The sequence below is a fragment of the Sitodiplosis mosellana genome, unplaced genomic scaffold (genome assembly GCF_009176505.1).
Source record: "Sitodiplosis mosellana isolate CC-2019 unplaced genomic scaffold, AAFC_SMos_1.0 Smas_scaffold_5, whole genome shotgun sequence".
NCBI classification, from domain to species: Eukaryota; Metazoa; Arthropoda; class Insecta; order Diptera; family Cecidomyiidae; genus Sitodiplosis; species Sitodiplosis mosellana.
Genome location: NW_022595248.1, coordinates 845,328 through 861,802, shown reverse-complemented (window position 1 = coordinate 861,802; position 16,475 = coordinate 845,328). Strand labels below are relative to the sequence as shown.

The following is a 16,475-nucleotide window of genomic DNA, read 5'->3' as shown; positions in this document are numbered from 1 at the left end:
CCCCTCGATACCAACTATGTTGAAAATGTTAATAAAATTTACCAGTTTCAAGCTTGAACTATGTCATCATTCCAGGCATCGTTGCAGTTGTGCATGCAGCAAACGGAAGAGATATGGCTACGGTTCGAAAGTTCTTGTAAAAATTTCAAAATAAATTTTTCGCTTCAATTAGCATAATAAATGAAGAGAAATTCAAAGTAATTAAATTGAATAAATCGAAAGAGAGAGAGAGAGAGAGAGAGAGAGAGAGAGAGAGTGTGTGTTGTTTTTTCTCTTGTTATACGAATATGATTGGTGTTGCTGTTGTTGGTGTTTTCCGGTCGCGACGCTCAAGAAAGGAATCGGCTGGTTCAGAGTCAATAAACAAACATATTCTTTATTTATTTATTTATTGGTAGAGATAAATACATTCAACAGCATTCATTAAATAGATCACATAGAATGTGACACTCCCATGATATTACTATGTTATGATGCTACACAATACGAAAGAAATAAAGAAATGCTTCGGCGCTGATATAAATTAGTTTTATTTTGTTTTTACATCGATAAAAAATGTGTCTCACACCGACTACCGGTTCGCCCGAATTACAACTATTCGTTCTTTGTTCTTTTTTTTTTTGCAAACGCAAACGCAGTGACTATTTTCGTCATAAATTTCGTATCTGTGTGTCGAATGTTTTGATTTCGTCATAGTGAATCGGTTTCGTTTTGCGAGTAGATCTCTTTGCACATTCTTAAAAATAGCCACACATGTGTAGACCAGCTACTTGCCTAGTAGCTACATGCCTAGCGGATGATTAAACACAGACAGATCCGAAAATAGTTCATTTTCAATGTAGATTCTCTTTTAACAAGTTGTATGTGGAATATTCGTAGTTTGACTAAGCTTTAAAATATATGATAAAATGCCCAGTGTCTAGTGCAAATGAGATTTGATATATTATTTTAGCAATTTTTTTTTCATTTGAATGGTGCAATTTTTTTTCTATTAAAAATGTTAATTTGGTTTAATCATCATACATCGAAATCAACTGAAGACATTTAACCAGCTTTAAAAGAAATCAATACAGTGACAGGTTTGCTAGTGTCGTAAAAAAATTTTCAGCGAAAAAAAAAATCCGAAGAGCAGTGTAGAAAGTAGTGAGTAGTGGCTCTATGTAAATTGTTCAGTGACTTCTTTGGAAATTGTGGAAATTATGTAAATAATTCTATACGACCTAACTCATAAACACGGAACTGAATATCAATAAAGTGTTTTCTGTTCAATTGAACACGGCAATTGATCATATGCATTTATAAGAACGACAAAAATGAAGCTGCTCATCGTTTTGTATGTGTTATTTCACATAACCTCATTCAATAGTGTATTTACGGGTATGTGGAATCGATTTTATGCACAGAAATCTAGATGAAATGAATAAATTCTAATTGTGTTTTTGCCTCTCTCAGCTCCAGATGAAAATGATCAGTGAGTAATGTTGCCACAATTTTCTTTGTTTTTTTCTAAACAACACAATTTTTCATTCCACATAATGCATTCTACATTGTATTGATTAATCGATTATTGGTTTACTTCGTTCACAGATCGGAAAAGAACTCTCCATTACACGAAGCGGTGATTGACGGTAAACATTTGTGTCACATTTAACTTGAACAACATTCAATCATACACATATTCAATAACTTTTTTTTTAGATAATTTTGTGAATGTAAAAAAGTTGCTAAACAAAGGTGCGGATAAGAATGCAAAGAACTACTTTGGAAGGACACCGTTACATTTGGCGTGCAAGAGAGGTCAATTCTTACACATTCAATTTCAGTTTGAAACGAGAAAATAAATGCCGATTTTGTGTTTGTCCAGGTTTTGAGAACATCATCAAATTGCTCATCGAGAATCATGCAGAAATCGATGTCAGGGATAATTATTGGTTACTTCCAATTCACTTTGCCGCACAAAATGGTAAAAATTCGAACTAAAGCTGTAAAATAGTTGTAACAAACTAAAGCTGATTAATTACCTCTTCATGACACACCACATATACCATTCATCTACAAACACGTAATTAACTTAAATTATCTTGTTTTTGAATCAGGACATTTCGACATTTTCAAACTACTGATTCAAGAGTACGAGAACAAGAATATTGATTTCACAAATGCCACAGACATAATGGGAATGAGTTTGCTCCACTACGCGGCGATGAATCGAAAGCCAAAGAATACCGAAATGATCGAAATGTTGTTACAAAAAGGTGCCAACGTCAATGCGATAGCAAGTGATAACACAACACCACTTGATTATGCTGCTAGCACAGGTTGGGACATTCATGAATTTTCGATTTAAACGTAATTTTATTCGACCAAAAGTTTTTTTTGATTCTTAGGTAATATGGAGATGGTTCGATTGTTGCTTGATGCTGGAGCTGCTGCTAATGTGAATTTCAAAGATTCGGCTGGAGATACTCCAATCATATATGCTGCATATGGGCCAGGCGGAGGTAATCAAGAATTTGGATAACTTGGTTTCAAATACGGAAACAAATCAAGGACAATATCACATACAGCATGAAAATAGAGACTGAATAAATCATTTCTTTCTTCTTTTATTTTCATTAGATCGCCAAAGAGTTTTTCAAATTTTAATAAAGAACAATGCCGATGTCAATACCGTAAATAACCTTGGTGAAACACCTCTATTTTTCGTTGCTCGTTTTGGCGGTAAATATAGACACCATATTTTATTGGGTGACAATTATATTTGTCACTATAACATGCTCATTTTCGTTTTGAGAACGAACATTCATCGTCTTTTCTTATTCGTATGAATAGTTTGGTCGGATGTGCGTATCTGGCCAGACTCAGTTTGTTATTACACAGTCACAAATTTTTTTCTCTTTTGTTTATTTTCATTTCACTCATAATGCGGCTCATTCCAAAAATGTTGAAAATCACTTCAATATCCAAATTTCTCAATTAATTCAACAGGTGATGATGATAAGCTGGCTGATTTCCTAATTAAAAAAGGTGCTCGCGTTAACCATAGCAATAATAAGGGTGAAACACCACTCCATTATGCCGCTAAGTTAGGTAAATGTCGAAGTAGTTCCTAATCAATATTCTATCCATAGAGAAAATTTCGAAAATCTTCTTTAATCTTCTTTCGTAGGCCATAAAAAGCTCGGCGAGTGTTTTATTAAAAATATTGCCAATAAAGATGCAACCAATAATGAAAATCAAACGCCGCTCCATTACGCAGTCAAATATGGTAATTTTGGGAACTGAACACATTGAAATCTATTTATTCAACATATTTATCGATGATCATTCTATGCATACATTTAGGTCAGATTGAATTTGCGGAAATGCTCATCAATAATGGTGCTAAAGTCGATGTAGCGGATGAAAATCGAAACACACCTCTACACCTCGCAGTTGGAGAAGGTAATTTTAAGTTCTTATTTTTTCTGTATTTCTCTCCATCGCAAAACACGTTTCATTATACATATCAATTCTCTTATAACCGCAGCTCTAGGGCATGAGAAAATCCTCGAATTGTTGAGCAAAGGTGATTTTAACATGAATAATTTCAAAAGAGATGGAAAGTCGCTGCTTCACATATGCATCGAAAGAGGTAACCACATTGTGCATATTTTCTCCATTTTCTTCTGTTGCTCACTACAAAAATGTTTTTTTTTTCTATACCAAATTTTAGGAGGCGACATGAAAACGTTCAAGTGGTTGCTAAACAAAGGTGCTGATATACATGTGACAGACAGGGACGGTTGGTCACTTCTGCACTCAGCTGCTCGATATGGTAACTGTATCCCCCAATAAATCAATTGCTTTAATAAAAAAAAAACAATTAACTGATTTAAAATTCTAATATAAAGGTCGCGTCGACATTGTGGAATGGATAATCGCGCACCATTCGATTGATGAAATCATTAATAAACAAGACAACTATGGGAATTCGCCACTTCACTTTTCAATTGAAGGAGGTAAAAAAGACTAAACATGTTATTTTTGAATGAAAAAATGGAATACGTTTCTCTTATATTTAGGTTACTACGATCTCACCAAGATTCTACTCAATAATGGGGCCGATGTCAATGCTATGAACCGTGAATTCGAATTTCCTATTCATGTTGCCGCACATAAAGGTAATTTGGTACAGCGAAAGAAAAATGAATCAATTTTATATATTCTCTCACATGATTGTGGTGACTTATATCTCATACAGGACATGAGGACATTGTAAAACTCCTAATTGATTACGATTCAACGGTAAACGTGAGAAATCGAATTGATTGGACGCCGCTCTTTTTTGCGGTTTTAAATGGTAATGAAAGAGTTGTCAAAATCTTCATCAATCATAAAGATGAAGATTTTAGTCTCAATGACATGGATGCAGAAGGCAAAACCGTTTTTCATATATGCGCCGAAAAAGGTATTTTCCCACAATTTTATTGTATTCAGTTTGCGGTAACAGATCTATCCTGTTCGTAGGTTCGGTGAATGTTGCAAAAATACTGTATTCTCATGGCGCAAATATTAGTGCCGTTGATCAACTTGGTCATACACCTTTGCATAGAGCTGCCGCATTCGGTACTACTCATTTAGTCTTTGATTGAATTTAACAGAGAAATTTAAACAATTGTGTGTAACCTTTAAGGTAATTCTGAATTTGCTGAATGGTTAATTAATACGCAATCAAATGGTGATAATCTAGCTGACGATGTTGTAAATGTGGTCGGTAAAGATGGAAAATCACCCCTTCATTTGGCTGCTGAGAGAGGTTTACTATACATCAAGAAGTTATCAAGTGTAAGGAATTTTCTTTAATATTCTGGGCTCTTTATTTTAGGATACGATTCGGTTGTCAGAACTTTGTTAACCAAAAATGCCGACATAAATTTACAAGATCAGTCCCTTGACACACCACTCTCGCTGGCTATTCAGAATGGTTCGTATATTTTTTTTGTCAAATTGATTTTATGCTCATGCGAATTTTGAATTTGGAAAAGATAACATTAAATCACTTGATCGAAAATTAATTTTTTTTTGTTCTAATTGAAGGTCATCGAAATACTGCAAAAATCCTGCTCAAGCACTCAAACAATCCAAATGTTAAATATGACGGCAACAGAGAATTACTTCTGTTGGCTGCCGAAAGAGGTTGGTTTACCTTTTCGAATTTCGTTCAAACCAGAGTCTTCATTTTCATTGTTATGCAGGTTACGATGATATTGTTGAAATGCTGATAAGTAAAAATGCAAGAGTCAAAACTGAGGATGAAAACAGATGGACGCCGTTACATTTTGCAGCCAAGAATGGTACACGCATGGTTTGACTATTTACCGAAATTTCAGTATAATTTTCAACAACAAACAAAATCGCTTAACATTCTGTTTTTTTTTTTTTTTTTAAATTAGGTCACGCAAATATTGCAAAAGAGCTACTGAGTCATGGTGCTGAAATCAATGCCAAAGCCAACAACAATCAAACAGCTCTCTCATTAGCTATTCAAAATGGTATAAGAATCTTTGAATTCAGTTTTATTAGGTAAAGCCATTTTTTTTAGAACCACATCCAATTTTGCACTCCAGGCAATTATGACGTTGTTGAGGAACTTCTTAAAAGCAATGCTGACGTGAGTATTCAAGATGAAAACGAAAAAACGCTACTGGACCTAGCAATGCAACAAAGTAATTACACTTGAAGCATAAAAAAACCATTAAAGTCTCAATAATATTACACAAAATGATTCATTTCTTTAGATGACTACAAGACTGTTGATCTTTTGACCAAATCCGACAAACAGAGTAAATAAATTTTTACATTTCAAACAAATGAGCTAAGCAAATCTAACAGCATTTTCCATTTTCAAATCTAGGAAAAGAACAAGCGCGAATTTTCCACATTTTCATATTGGTGATTTTCTTGTTGATAATTCCATTGGTATGTTTTATCGCGTTGTTCTTCCATAAACTATTCCAAAAAGAAGCCAAAGATAACGAAGCTGGTTTGAAATTGAGCGATTTGCTGGAAAGGTACATGTTCCCACAAAGTAAAGTGATGTTAAGCTCGCGGATTGGCAAAAGTGTGTATGGAACTGTTTACAAAGGCTACGCACATAAAATTCTAACGCATGAAAATGAAACGCTAGTCGCCATTAAAGTGGTCAAAGGAACCGGTGAAGATGCTAATAGTCTTTATGAGACACAAAAGGTTGGTTTTGCAACACAAATTCATCGGTGGGCAAATTTTACGATGAATTAATTTTTTTATCCATTCTCCGTTAGTTGTTACAATCGTTGGGATCCGAAATGAAGGTGTTGATGCAATGCGGTGGACATTTGAATCTGGTCAACTTGCTCGGAATTGTCACCGAAAATATTGCCAACCGTAATTCAAAGAAAACACAACAGAATAGACAGAATATATCGATTGAAGATATTTTATTTTTGTAACAGATGAACTAATGGTGATTGTTGAATATTGTCGATTCGGCAATTTAAAAGACGTCCTGGAGAAGCACCACAAAAATGTAAAAAATCAAACAACTGACAACAGTAATTGTCAAGTGACAATGACAAAGAGTAGGAATACCGCATTTGCTTCAGCCCGTGCGGTGTCGCGAAACGATTTAGCTTCTTGGTCATATCAAATTGCTCAGGGAATGCAATTCTTAGCCAGACACGGTATTGTGCATGGAAACTTAGCCGCACGTTCTATTTTACTCACGGATGGAAATATTGTGAAAATCAGTGATTTTGGTTTAGCACGAGCCATGTATAAAACGGAAGCGTACATTTTTGAAAAGGAGGTAAATGATTGAACGGGAAAAATCGCTGCATTTGATTTTGACAAATTGATTTGCATGCGATTTCATTTGCAAATCAAACGGAATGTACTAATTTTTGGAATTTTGTCTTTCTTCTGGATCCGAACTTTGTCAGGGCAAACTTGAATACAAATGGCTAGCCGTCGAATCCATGCAGAATCGGGTATTAACTTCGAAATCAGACGTCTGGATGTTTGGAATTCTATTGTACGAACTGTTCTCATTCGGTGAAACACCCTATCGAGACACCGAAATTTTCCAGGTAAAACGACACGTCCTCAGTGGACGTACTATGGAAAGACCACCGTATGCTAACGAAAATGTGTATGTATCAATCAAAAATTAACAACTTTAATATTTGAATTCGCTTCAGAATGATTTTTGATCGATTTTGCTATGCAAAATATTTCTAGGTATGAAATAATGCAACATTGTTGGCGCCCTAATCCTGAAGCTCGTCCCACATTTGATTCTTTGGAGAAATGGTTGTATCAATTACTTTAAAATTGTAAATTTTTTCATACTCCATTCTTAACGGAAAAGACATGAATGTCGTATTTTGACGGTATTACCAAGACAGAAGATCCAAAATACCTCGGTCAATGAACTGTATATGAAACTAAACGATAAACGAACGTATCAAAAATCAATGGATTTTCATTTTTTTTTAAATACTGATGAACAAGGCGAGATCCACGCAAAATGGTTTGTACCAGAAAAACTCATCAAAATTCCAGTCGCTGACATTTAGATAATAAACTTCATTTTGAATATATATCACCGATCAGAATTTTGAACTATTTTTCTGACACAAACCATCTTACGAGAATCTCATTCTGTTTATCAGTCTTCATATTTATTTAATATAAATCATAACAATGTAATCTAATAATTTGAATAAAGCTTAAAATTTGACTTCGTAAAACCCACTCAATAAAAACGTGCAAAAGTATCAAATGAATAAGTTGTTTTCAATTTTCGAATTTCACCATAACATCCAATTTCTTGGTTAGTGTAGTAATAACCGTTTCGAGTTTTTCAATTCGATGTATGCAAGTGTCTATATCGGACTTTTCTTTTTGATCATCTTTTCTGCGGTCGATGACATTGCGAGCATTTTCCACAATTTGCGGATTCATGCGATCCGTTTTATTAAAGAAAATGCCAATGAATTTCTTCCAAAGTTGTGAACAACACCGTTGCGATTCGTCAGTGTCTTCATTCTCTTCTGAATCTTTACTCTTTCTATCCACTTGAGATCCCTTCTTTGGGCTGAACAAAGCCTTCGATACAATTCCAACGTCACCGCTTTTCGAGCTTTGATTCTGTGACTGGATACGATAGATGATTTCATTTCCTGGTCCAATGTATACTTTTCGATGGTTATCCGGCCGGATGCTTTCCAATACATCAAATTGAGCGAAAAAGTCAAACAATCTCATAACCGGAGTTTTCTTAAATGTTTGCCTGTGACAAGGTAAAAAAAAAAACGAATTAATCGTCAGAGGATTTTGTTTGGAAATGTGTTTTATTCTGAACCTACCAAAACCAATGTTTTTGATTAGTCAGCGATTCTTCGTATTGGATCAATAGATGAACTCGTTGTGTCAAACAGGTCAGTTCGGATTTCGATTGAATGGCCTGGGTACCAGTGACGGCAAGACTGTTCACCAAATTCATGTTGATGATTGAAACCAACGAAATCATGACAATGAGCAATCCCAAAAAGGTCCATTCCACGCTGGCAATTTTGTCATCCACATCTCGATGCCATCCGATGATGGCTTTCATCAGTGACAACACCACAGTTGAAGTGTTTTCATGATCGCTGTCATCCTCTTCTTCAATGAACTTGCGTATCAACGAGAAAAACTTCTTCTTGAAATTCTCCAATTGGCTGTCGCCGATGGGATCTGCCGAATTGGGAACAAGTGCTTGTTGCATATAATCGAAGAATTGATTTTTGTACGTGTTCTCTTGAATATTCGGTTCTTTATTGGTGATCATCAACCAGTAGGAGATGATAAACGATGGCAACAGTACAATGTAAACCATTAAACTCTTCATTGAACTCCAGGCAATGCTCAAAAACATGATGTAGTACAGTGAAAATGTCCAAAAGATCGATCCAGCCAATACGAATAGTTCACATGTAATTAGTAGAACGCACATGGCCGGAATTACCGGATTGATGTCTTCCAGATAATGGACCAAACTCACTGAAACAATTACCTGAAACGTTTGATAGCAATGGAAATAGTTGATCAACGTTCGACGATACTCATTGCTGCAAAACAGTAAATGTACGATCCGTCGAATTGCCACGTAAAATGTCATATTTCCGGTTAAGATGAAAAATACATTCGTTATTTCATTGGGAGCGTCACCGTATAAGGCTAAAACGTAACACAAATTGGACAGAGCAAATACAACATAGAGAGCACAATCAATACTACGAATCAATGCCAATTGACGCCATTTCAACGATATAAAGCTCCAAATCAACGGATGGACGAGTAAATGCTTGTAATCAACCGATTGTGATATAAATTGAATGGCCGTCATTTCGTTTGGGAACACAAATTGATTGTTATCATGGCCGGCTCTCGGTGCAATCAAATTTTTGAAGTCGAATTCCAGGTATGTCACCTTCTTATTATCTTCACTTTGAACGAAATTTACGCAATTATTGAAATGAGCTTCGAGTGCGGCTGGTGCAATGAACGATACGTTTGGCGTTGTTGATCCATTTTGCATGCCAACATACGTGCCCATTTCAAGGAACTGGTCAATTTTCTTCGGTAAATTTGACACATAATACATGGCCGAACGACCATGCGAATCCATGGAATTTACATCGAAATTGCTCTCGTTCAGCAGCAAATCATAACATTTTTCGTAATGTTCACGACGCGATTCATCGGCAATGCGAGCCGAATTGTATAGTTCCCGAAGCAATGGCATTTTATTCTCTTCCAAATCCAAATGCTGCAGCAATATCTCCAACGATTGCCACGATCCCGACTTACAAGCCGATAAAAATGCTGGATATTCCACTTTTCCACCGTACGCAACCAACGTTTCAATTGTTAATGTCAAATGATTTGAAGCGGCTATGTTGAGTAGATCGCTACTATTTGCTATGATCTCCCTCAGTTTATCCGGATTCTTTCGGGCGATTAATTTTAAGCCCTTCATAAACAGCGGCTCATTTCCATAGAGGAGACACATTCGAAGACGACTAAAATCCCAAAATTTATCATCGTCACGCTGAATTGACGGCAACATATCTCCTTTATGCATCAACTTTTTCACCATCAATTTTGACTCATTGCTGAGCTGCAAATTTTAAATGACATTTCAATAGATTTAGTGACAATTTTCGGAACAAAAATGAAAATATTTTTCAACTATACCGAGTTCGTATCACAACCAGCAATCAAACATTCTTCAATGAATAGTTCGGAGATTTGTTTTGAACAGGCCTCTTCAAATAAATTCCTTCTCTCGATGGCACTTTCATCTTTTGCAATGTATAGTCTCCAGCGAAACACTTCGAGTTCTTCTAGAAACGAATCCATCGCAAAATCTTGACATTTTTCCATCTTTTTATTTTTCACCGATTTTAAACGAAACCCATGCACAAACTAAAATAAAACGTCAGATTTTCAAGACGCTCTCGTCTCGAATGCTCAATTTTTATTTATAAAATACACGCGGCAAGCGAAAGAAATTTTAAAAATATCGAGAGCATAAAACATCCGAGAGCAGAACGAGCTAGGAAGAGAGAGAGAGAGAGAGAGAGACATGCACGCATGAAAATTTAAAGTGAACAGAAAAAAAAGCATACACAAAACCACTGGTGAGACGATGAGATAGCTATGACGATCGATTTATAAATAGACCCCCTCCCATTTGTCGAACAATAGTATTACAAAATAAAAAGAATGTATGAACAGCAATGCGAATAGAAAATCAAGTGGCCGGCCACGTAGTTAGACGGATCAAACGCTATGCGATTCACACATAAGGAGCTAGTCAGTCATACGTGCCTTGACATCGATATTTTTAATACTACCGTCTACTGGCACATACACACACTTTCGCTATACAACATTCATCAAAATTTAACAACCAAAACACACAGCGAATAAGCGATTTGAATCATCGCAATTGATTTCTTAGACAGAATGCGCGCCTCCGCTTCAATGAACACATAATTTGAGTGCTCTTTCTGACATAAACAACATAACTTTAATGAGGAAGAAAAGAAAAGTTAATGTACATCAAATGTGTATTTCATGCACATCGAAAAAATACGTTGCGATTTTCAGTAGAAGCAATTGTTATTTTTCATTTTTATTTTTGTGAATTTTTATTTTGAAATCTCAACAGATTTTTTCAGCCTAATTTTTAGTTATGAAAGAGTTTTTTTTCATTCAAAATAAAAACATACATTGATACGAATAACCCGAATGACAATAAAAGAAAAACTGTCACTTATCTACTCACGGGAATCTTTTCATTCGGTATTGGCACTCACACAGCGAGCAGACGGACAAGCCTACTCTGTGTTAGTAAGCCAGTGTCGAGTTACCATGCATACACATGCGTCAGTATAAGTGACCGAAATCATCCGAAAATAACCGGCAAGCGATCGACGAACAGCAGAAGAAAAAAGAATGATCGTTTCGTGTTCAAGTCACTATTACACGATTCACTTTGTTTTAAGAAGCGAAAATAAACAGATGTATTTGACCGGAGAGTCGGTGCCTTTTTATTGCTCGTTGTATGAATGATGCTAGCTTTGAAGCGAGTAACGGAAGTTATTCCAAATGACGGGAAACAAACATGTGCAGTTCGAATAGAACAAATTAACTGTACATTCGAATTCATGTAATTAGCACACATTTTTTGGTTCTTATAATTACATGCAGCTCAAATTTCGACTCAGATGTTCATAGATCACAAGTTGAAACTTTGAACTGATTTAGAAAGCTCAATGAAAACTACAGCATTGTTGGTTTGCGATTATCATAAGCACAAATAAAAACGAATATGAAAAATGCCGAAATGATTTTTGCATCGTTCGACATGATTTCCGATTGAAAATTCCGGGTGCTGGGCAATTCTGCACAAATGAAAGATGTTTTCGATGGTGAAGAGGGTAATATTTCAAGCCACCAAATGAACTATTTGAATAAACCAATTTCGAATGCAACCAAACATGGAAAACTATCTTCAAATCATGGGAAATCAACATGAAACTGCATCGTTTACAAAAGCTTCCCCTAAACTGCACATAGACTGAAAGAGAGCAAGCAAGCAAGCAAAGAAAACTTCATCGAGATTATACGAGCCATCAAAATGGCTCACATATTAAACTGAGTGTTACCAAGTACGTGCGTCGTCGTGGCGCACGATTCTCAAATCTTCTCGTTGCCAAATATGTTGAAAATGTTAATAAAATTTACCAGTTTCAAGCTTGAACTATGTCATCATTCCGGGCATCGTTGCAGTTGTGCATGGCAGCAAACGGAAGAGATATGGCTACGGTTCGAAAGATCTTGTAAAAATTTCAAAATAAATTTTTCGCTTCAATTAGCATAATAAATGAAGAGAAATTCAAAGTAATTAAATTGAATAAATCGAAAGAGAGAGAGAGAGAGAGAGAGAGAGAGTGAGTGAATGTGTGTGTTGTGTTTTTCTCTTAGTATACGAATATGATTGGTGTTGCTATTGTTGGTGTTTTTCGGTCGTGACGCGAGTCTACAACTAATTATTCGAAATGTAGTTCAAATAGAGTGTTGTGCATGCTTCGTTGAGTAAATAAAAAGTTGTCTCTCTCTCTCTCTTTCTCCCTATGTTTGTGCCGAATGTCAGTGCAGAAAATTGTGAGTTGATGTCAAATTTATGAGCTGCATAAATGCATGAATAACAGGCTAATAATTGACTGTAGAGAGCTAATAGAATCACAAACATGCATATGCAGATGCAAATTAAACCTGACTTTTACCGGCTAATATTTCGACGATGGTCGTATAGGTTTTTCACTTGGTTTTCTCTTTTAACGACGCAGAGAATGTGCGAGAGTGAGTGTGAGAGAGACCCGAGAGTTTATGCAACGCACTCAATGTATTTACATTGTTCGAAATAGAGTTGAATGTGTAATCGAAAGCAGAAACCAAACTCTCGATGAACAACAAACGAACCAACACACACACACACAAAGCGACACTCAACGGAACACGCGTTCGCCACAATCCAAAATCCATTGCAAGCGTCTACACGTAAAACTATTATTTAATTACAATGCTTTATTATGCAATGGATTTAAATGGTGAATTTATGTTTTCCATTTGCTCATTTGATTTGATTTGAGCCCAAGAGAGCGGGAGAGAAAGAGAGAGCGAGATTGAATCGGCCGTTCAAACGCCTCTTCCTCGTTCTCGCTTTATCCCGATGTGTCCAGTTACATGACGCAACCTATGTGTGTATAGATGTGACGATGACTGGGCTCCATTCGGCACAGCGAGACGCCATAAAATTGGTTAGTAAATGAGAAGCACATTATAATGCAATTATAATGTGTACTCGGTGTGTGTTTAAGTCTATATATGGACTTGAATCTAGAGTCCTTTGAATGGACATTGAACATACTACGATTCGATGCGTATGTTTTATGCATTGGCTGTCAGCATAATGACTGCTTTGTTTCCATTCACGTTTCGTTTTTAATTTCTCCGGCATAGCGTCAAACAATCGAGAATCGTCTCCCAAATTGAATATCGAACCTCGAGCATATATAGATTAGATGTGCGGTGGTGTAATACTCCCACTTGGATTTGCTAAATGGCACCATTTACGCTCTCTTTGATTCGATTGCAGAAAGTGCAGCAGCAGCAGCAGCAGCAGCAATAGCTGCAGTCAATGGTGCTACTTTGCAGGTAGACAATGGACATTTTGCTCATTGCATCCGGAAACTTTTTAATCAATTCGAGTCAATGCGTTTGAAACCTATTTGAACTGTAAAATCACGATGAAGCAATCAATGTTGCCGTCAGATTGAATGGCTGTCGGTGCTGAAATTGGACAAATTGCAACAGTTTCTCGACGCTACCAGAGCCCCTCTATTGCAATGACTCACCAATTCAGTGCGCATTTTTCTTCACCGACGACAATGATGACGACGACAGTGGCGTGAAGTAGAAAACCGTGTTCACGTCTATTAGTTTGACATTGACTTTTGCATTTGTAATAAACACATCCACATTTGGATAGAAAAACACCATTCAATTTGTTATATTTCGAAATATATTCTGTCATTTCGATGAATAACGATCAAACTAAACATTTACCGCTGAGACTTGGAACGAAACGCGTCATCGCTTCAACGCACCGCGTACGTTGATTTGGGTCGGTGATGAATCAGACACACAATTTTGCATATGTGAATAATGGATTCGATCGGGTGTATTGGGAATCCATCAAATGCATTGAATTTTGCACAGACACCGCACCAGAAAGCGAATTCTAAAACTTTTTTGTGGCATCGTTTGGGAAAACGGGGCATTCAATCAAATTAATTGATGACGTTCGGAGTATGCGATGCATCAATACAAACGGAAACGAATCCGCCGAAAGTTTCTTTTTTTTCGTTTTTTTCGTTACTTTTTTCTCTAATTCGAGACATTTTTTTCAGGGGAGAGCAAAAATAATTATACGCATAAATAAAGTGAAAGTGTCATTCATATTTCCTGTGAGTGAAAGCATCGCCTCAGGTGCAGAAACATTTCGAAAATGACATAGAAAATCATAAATAAAATACAAAATACGCAGTGCGCGCCGCGTATTTACATTAACACATAAGCATATGTGATATTCATCGTTTGCCATTAAACTAAGCTCGTCAGCTTAATTTTCTTACGCACATTTCATGGATGGGACGTGTTGTGCCCGCGGCTGCCTTTTCCTTTGCGATTTTTTTTCATGATTTAATATCTCGCGTGTGTCACACAGCGAACAAGGAAAAAAATACAATTCCACCAAAAAACCAAATATTAAATATTGCCATCGAGAAAAATAACAAGACACTGTAAATAAGCCTCATGTGCACCATGTGGGATACGAATTGTGTTTGTATCCCATATTTTTCCGTGAGTTGTGTATGTGTATGTGTTGTTGTTGTTTTTTTTTCTTTCGGATGTTGAGTTTGAGGGAAAAAATATGTTTCTCATAATCTTCATGTATACTTCGAAAGTGCATCTCAAGAGTAGTCGAATATTTTTTTTTCTTCTGCTTATGCTGGAGAACAAAAAAAGCCCGTGGAAAATATTTAAATATTTTAATAGCATTACTTCAATGTGCTTGTGCATTGGGATATTATGTAAATATGCGCTTCAAAATATTATTTTGCTTGGCATTTTTTGTTATCATATTGCTATCTACTTTCGTGGATGTGAGTCTATCGTGTGTATGCGAGTGTGTGGAGCTCATGGATCGACTGCGTTCACATTTTATTTGCTGAAAACTTTTCATTGTGCGCTTATCAAGTTTACACACAAAGCACCACACGATTTATTTGTATGTTTGCTTTCTGTACAATAGCGCCAGCGGCATCGAACAACAGCCACCACTGCCATCGCCCGCAAAAACAACAGCAGCAGCAGCAGCAGTGGTAGTGCTGGCAGTCGCAATCATGCTATTACTCTCGCTCTATCTATCTATAGCGAATGATGATCTGCGAATCGTCGTGAATCATAAATATTGAATGTGTGTCAGGGTGGCTCTCTTCATTCAGTGTAGTCGCTCACAGCATGAACACCATACATATATTCCCATTTTCATATTCACATATGCGCAATATTTTGCATACATCTTTTCCGTTCTCGCACTTGCGAATATCCATAAAAAACAGATCTACTATGAAAGTATCAAGATTCCATTTTATTTCGGTTAAATATCACATACGTAAAAACGCATAAAACTCGATTACCATTTCACTTTGGGCACACACTATAAGCACACGCTTTACGAAGGGCGAAGAAATCGCAAAACAAAAGGCGAACAACTTTAAAGCGGAAGCTCTTTGGTTCTTTGAAGAGGAAATAGATTTTGTTTTAATCAGTCACATTTTCCACGGCAATTGCATGCAAATCGAATTAAACCTCAATAGCATCAAAATGGCATTTTGTGTGTACCACCTTATCATCCGGGCTTATTTTCTTTTAACGATTTTCAACTTCGGCATTTTGTTCCGCATATTTTCCCTTTGTGAATGAATCATAAACAAATCGTACGTTTAGGATGTTCCGTCAGATGCGAATAAAAACAACACGAATACGGGTATTTGCACAACGTACAGCTTTAAACGCGTTAAATGGCACAAAAAGACGGTTCACGAGAAACATTTTCGTTTCACAACGAATGTGAGAATAAACACATTCACCTCCGTATGGAAAATGCGGAAAAAGCGCAAAAAAGAATCACATAAAAAAACCGAAAAAAAAAACTCATAAACGGATATATGCATTATAAAAATGGTGAAAAGTGCTTTTGCAAAACTCCGTTAACGCGTTTCTTTTCTTGCACTCTGTTGTTTCCATCGCTCGCACAACGACACACACTC

General features: G+C 36.3%; 2 protein-coding genes across 2 annotated transcripts; one reads left to right on the top strand and one right to left on the bottom strand.

The window, feature by feature from the left end:
• The first annotated feature begins 720 nt into the window (after positions 1–720).
• Positions 721–7,787, top strand: LOC129566741 (serine/threonine-protein phosphatase 6 regulatory ankyrin repeat subunit B-like). Its single transcript, XM_055442938.1, has 29 exons — positions 721–1,377; positions 1,453–1,471; positions 1,588–1,628; positions 1,699–1,797; positions 1,865–1,963; positions 2,097–2,318; positions 2,388–2,501; positions 2,620–2,721; positions 2,989–3,090; positions 3,170–3,268; positions 3,346–3,444; positions 3,530–3,634; positions 3,716–3,817; positions 3,894–4,001; positions 4,065–4,163; positions 4,244–4,450; positions 4,510–4,608; positions 4,676–4,798; positions 4,868–4,966; positions 5,080–5,178; positions 5,238–5,336; positions 5,436–5,534; positions 5,610–5,708; positions 5,781–5,825; positions 5,897–6,231; positions 6,306–6,408; positions 6,477–6,829; positions 6,963–7,171; positions 7,261–7,787. Exons 1-29 carry the CDS (start codon positions 1,314–1,316, stop codon positions 7,349–7,351), a joined length of 3,534 nt encoding a protein of 1,177 aa, XP_055298913.1. The 5' UTR covers positions 721–1,313; the 3' UTR covers positions 7,352–7,787.
• Positions 7,502–10,537, bottom strand: LOC129566742 (transient receptor potential cation channel protein painless-like). The gene is made up of 3 exons (XM_055442939.1): positions 10,264–10,537; positions 8,391–10,186; positions 7,502–8,314 (listed from the first exon to the last, which is right to left on the bottom strand). The coding sequence occupies exons 1-3, from the start codon at positions 10,450–10,452 to the stop codon at positions 7,819–7,821; spliced, it is 2,481 nt and encodes an 826-aa protein (XP_055298914.1). The 5' UTR covers positions 10,453–10,537; the 3' UTR covers positions 7,502–7,818.
• Between the last annotated feature and the right edge of the window lie 5,938 nt (positions 10,538–16,475).

Bases quoted from the DNA above. Each gene is read 5' to 3' on its own strand.
- LOC129566741 (XM_055442938.1), top strand. From the start codon at position 1,314: ATGAAGCTGCTCATCGTTTTGTATGTGTTATTTCACATAACCTCATTC. The intron at 3,445-3,529 runs GTAATTTTAAGT...TTATAACCGCAG, and splicing joins ACACCTCGCAGTTGGAGAAG to CTCTAGGGCATGAGAAAATC. The intron at 4,967-5,079 runs GTTCGTATATTT...TTCTAATTGAAG, and splicing joins CTCGCTGGCTATTCAGAATG to GTCATCGAAATACTGCAAAA.
- LOC129566742 (XM_055442939.1), bottom strand. From the start codon at position 10,452: ATGGAAAAATGTCAAGATTTTGCGATGGATTCGTTTCTAGAAGAACTC. The intron at 10,187-10,263 runs GTATAGTTGAAA...TAAAATTTGCAG, and splicing joins CTGGTTGTGATACGAACTCG to CTCAGCAATGAGTCAAAATT. The intron at 8,315-8,390 runs GTAGGTTCAGAA...ACCTTGTCACAG, and splicing joins AATCAAAAACATTGGTTTTG to GCAAACATTTAAGAAAACTC.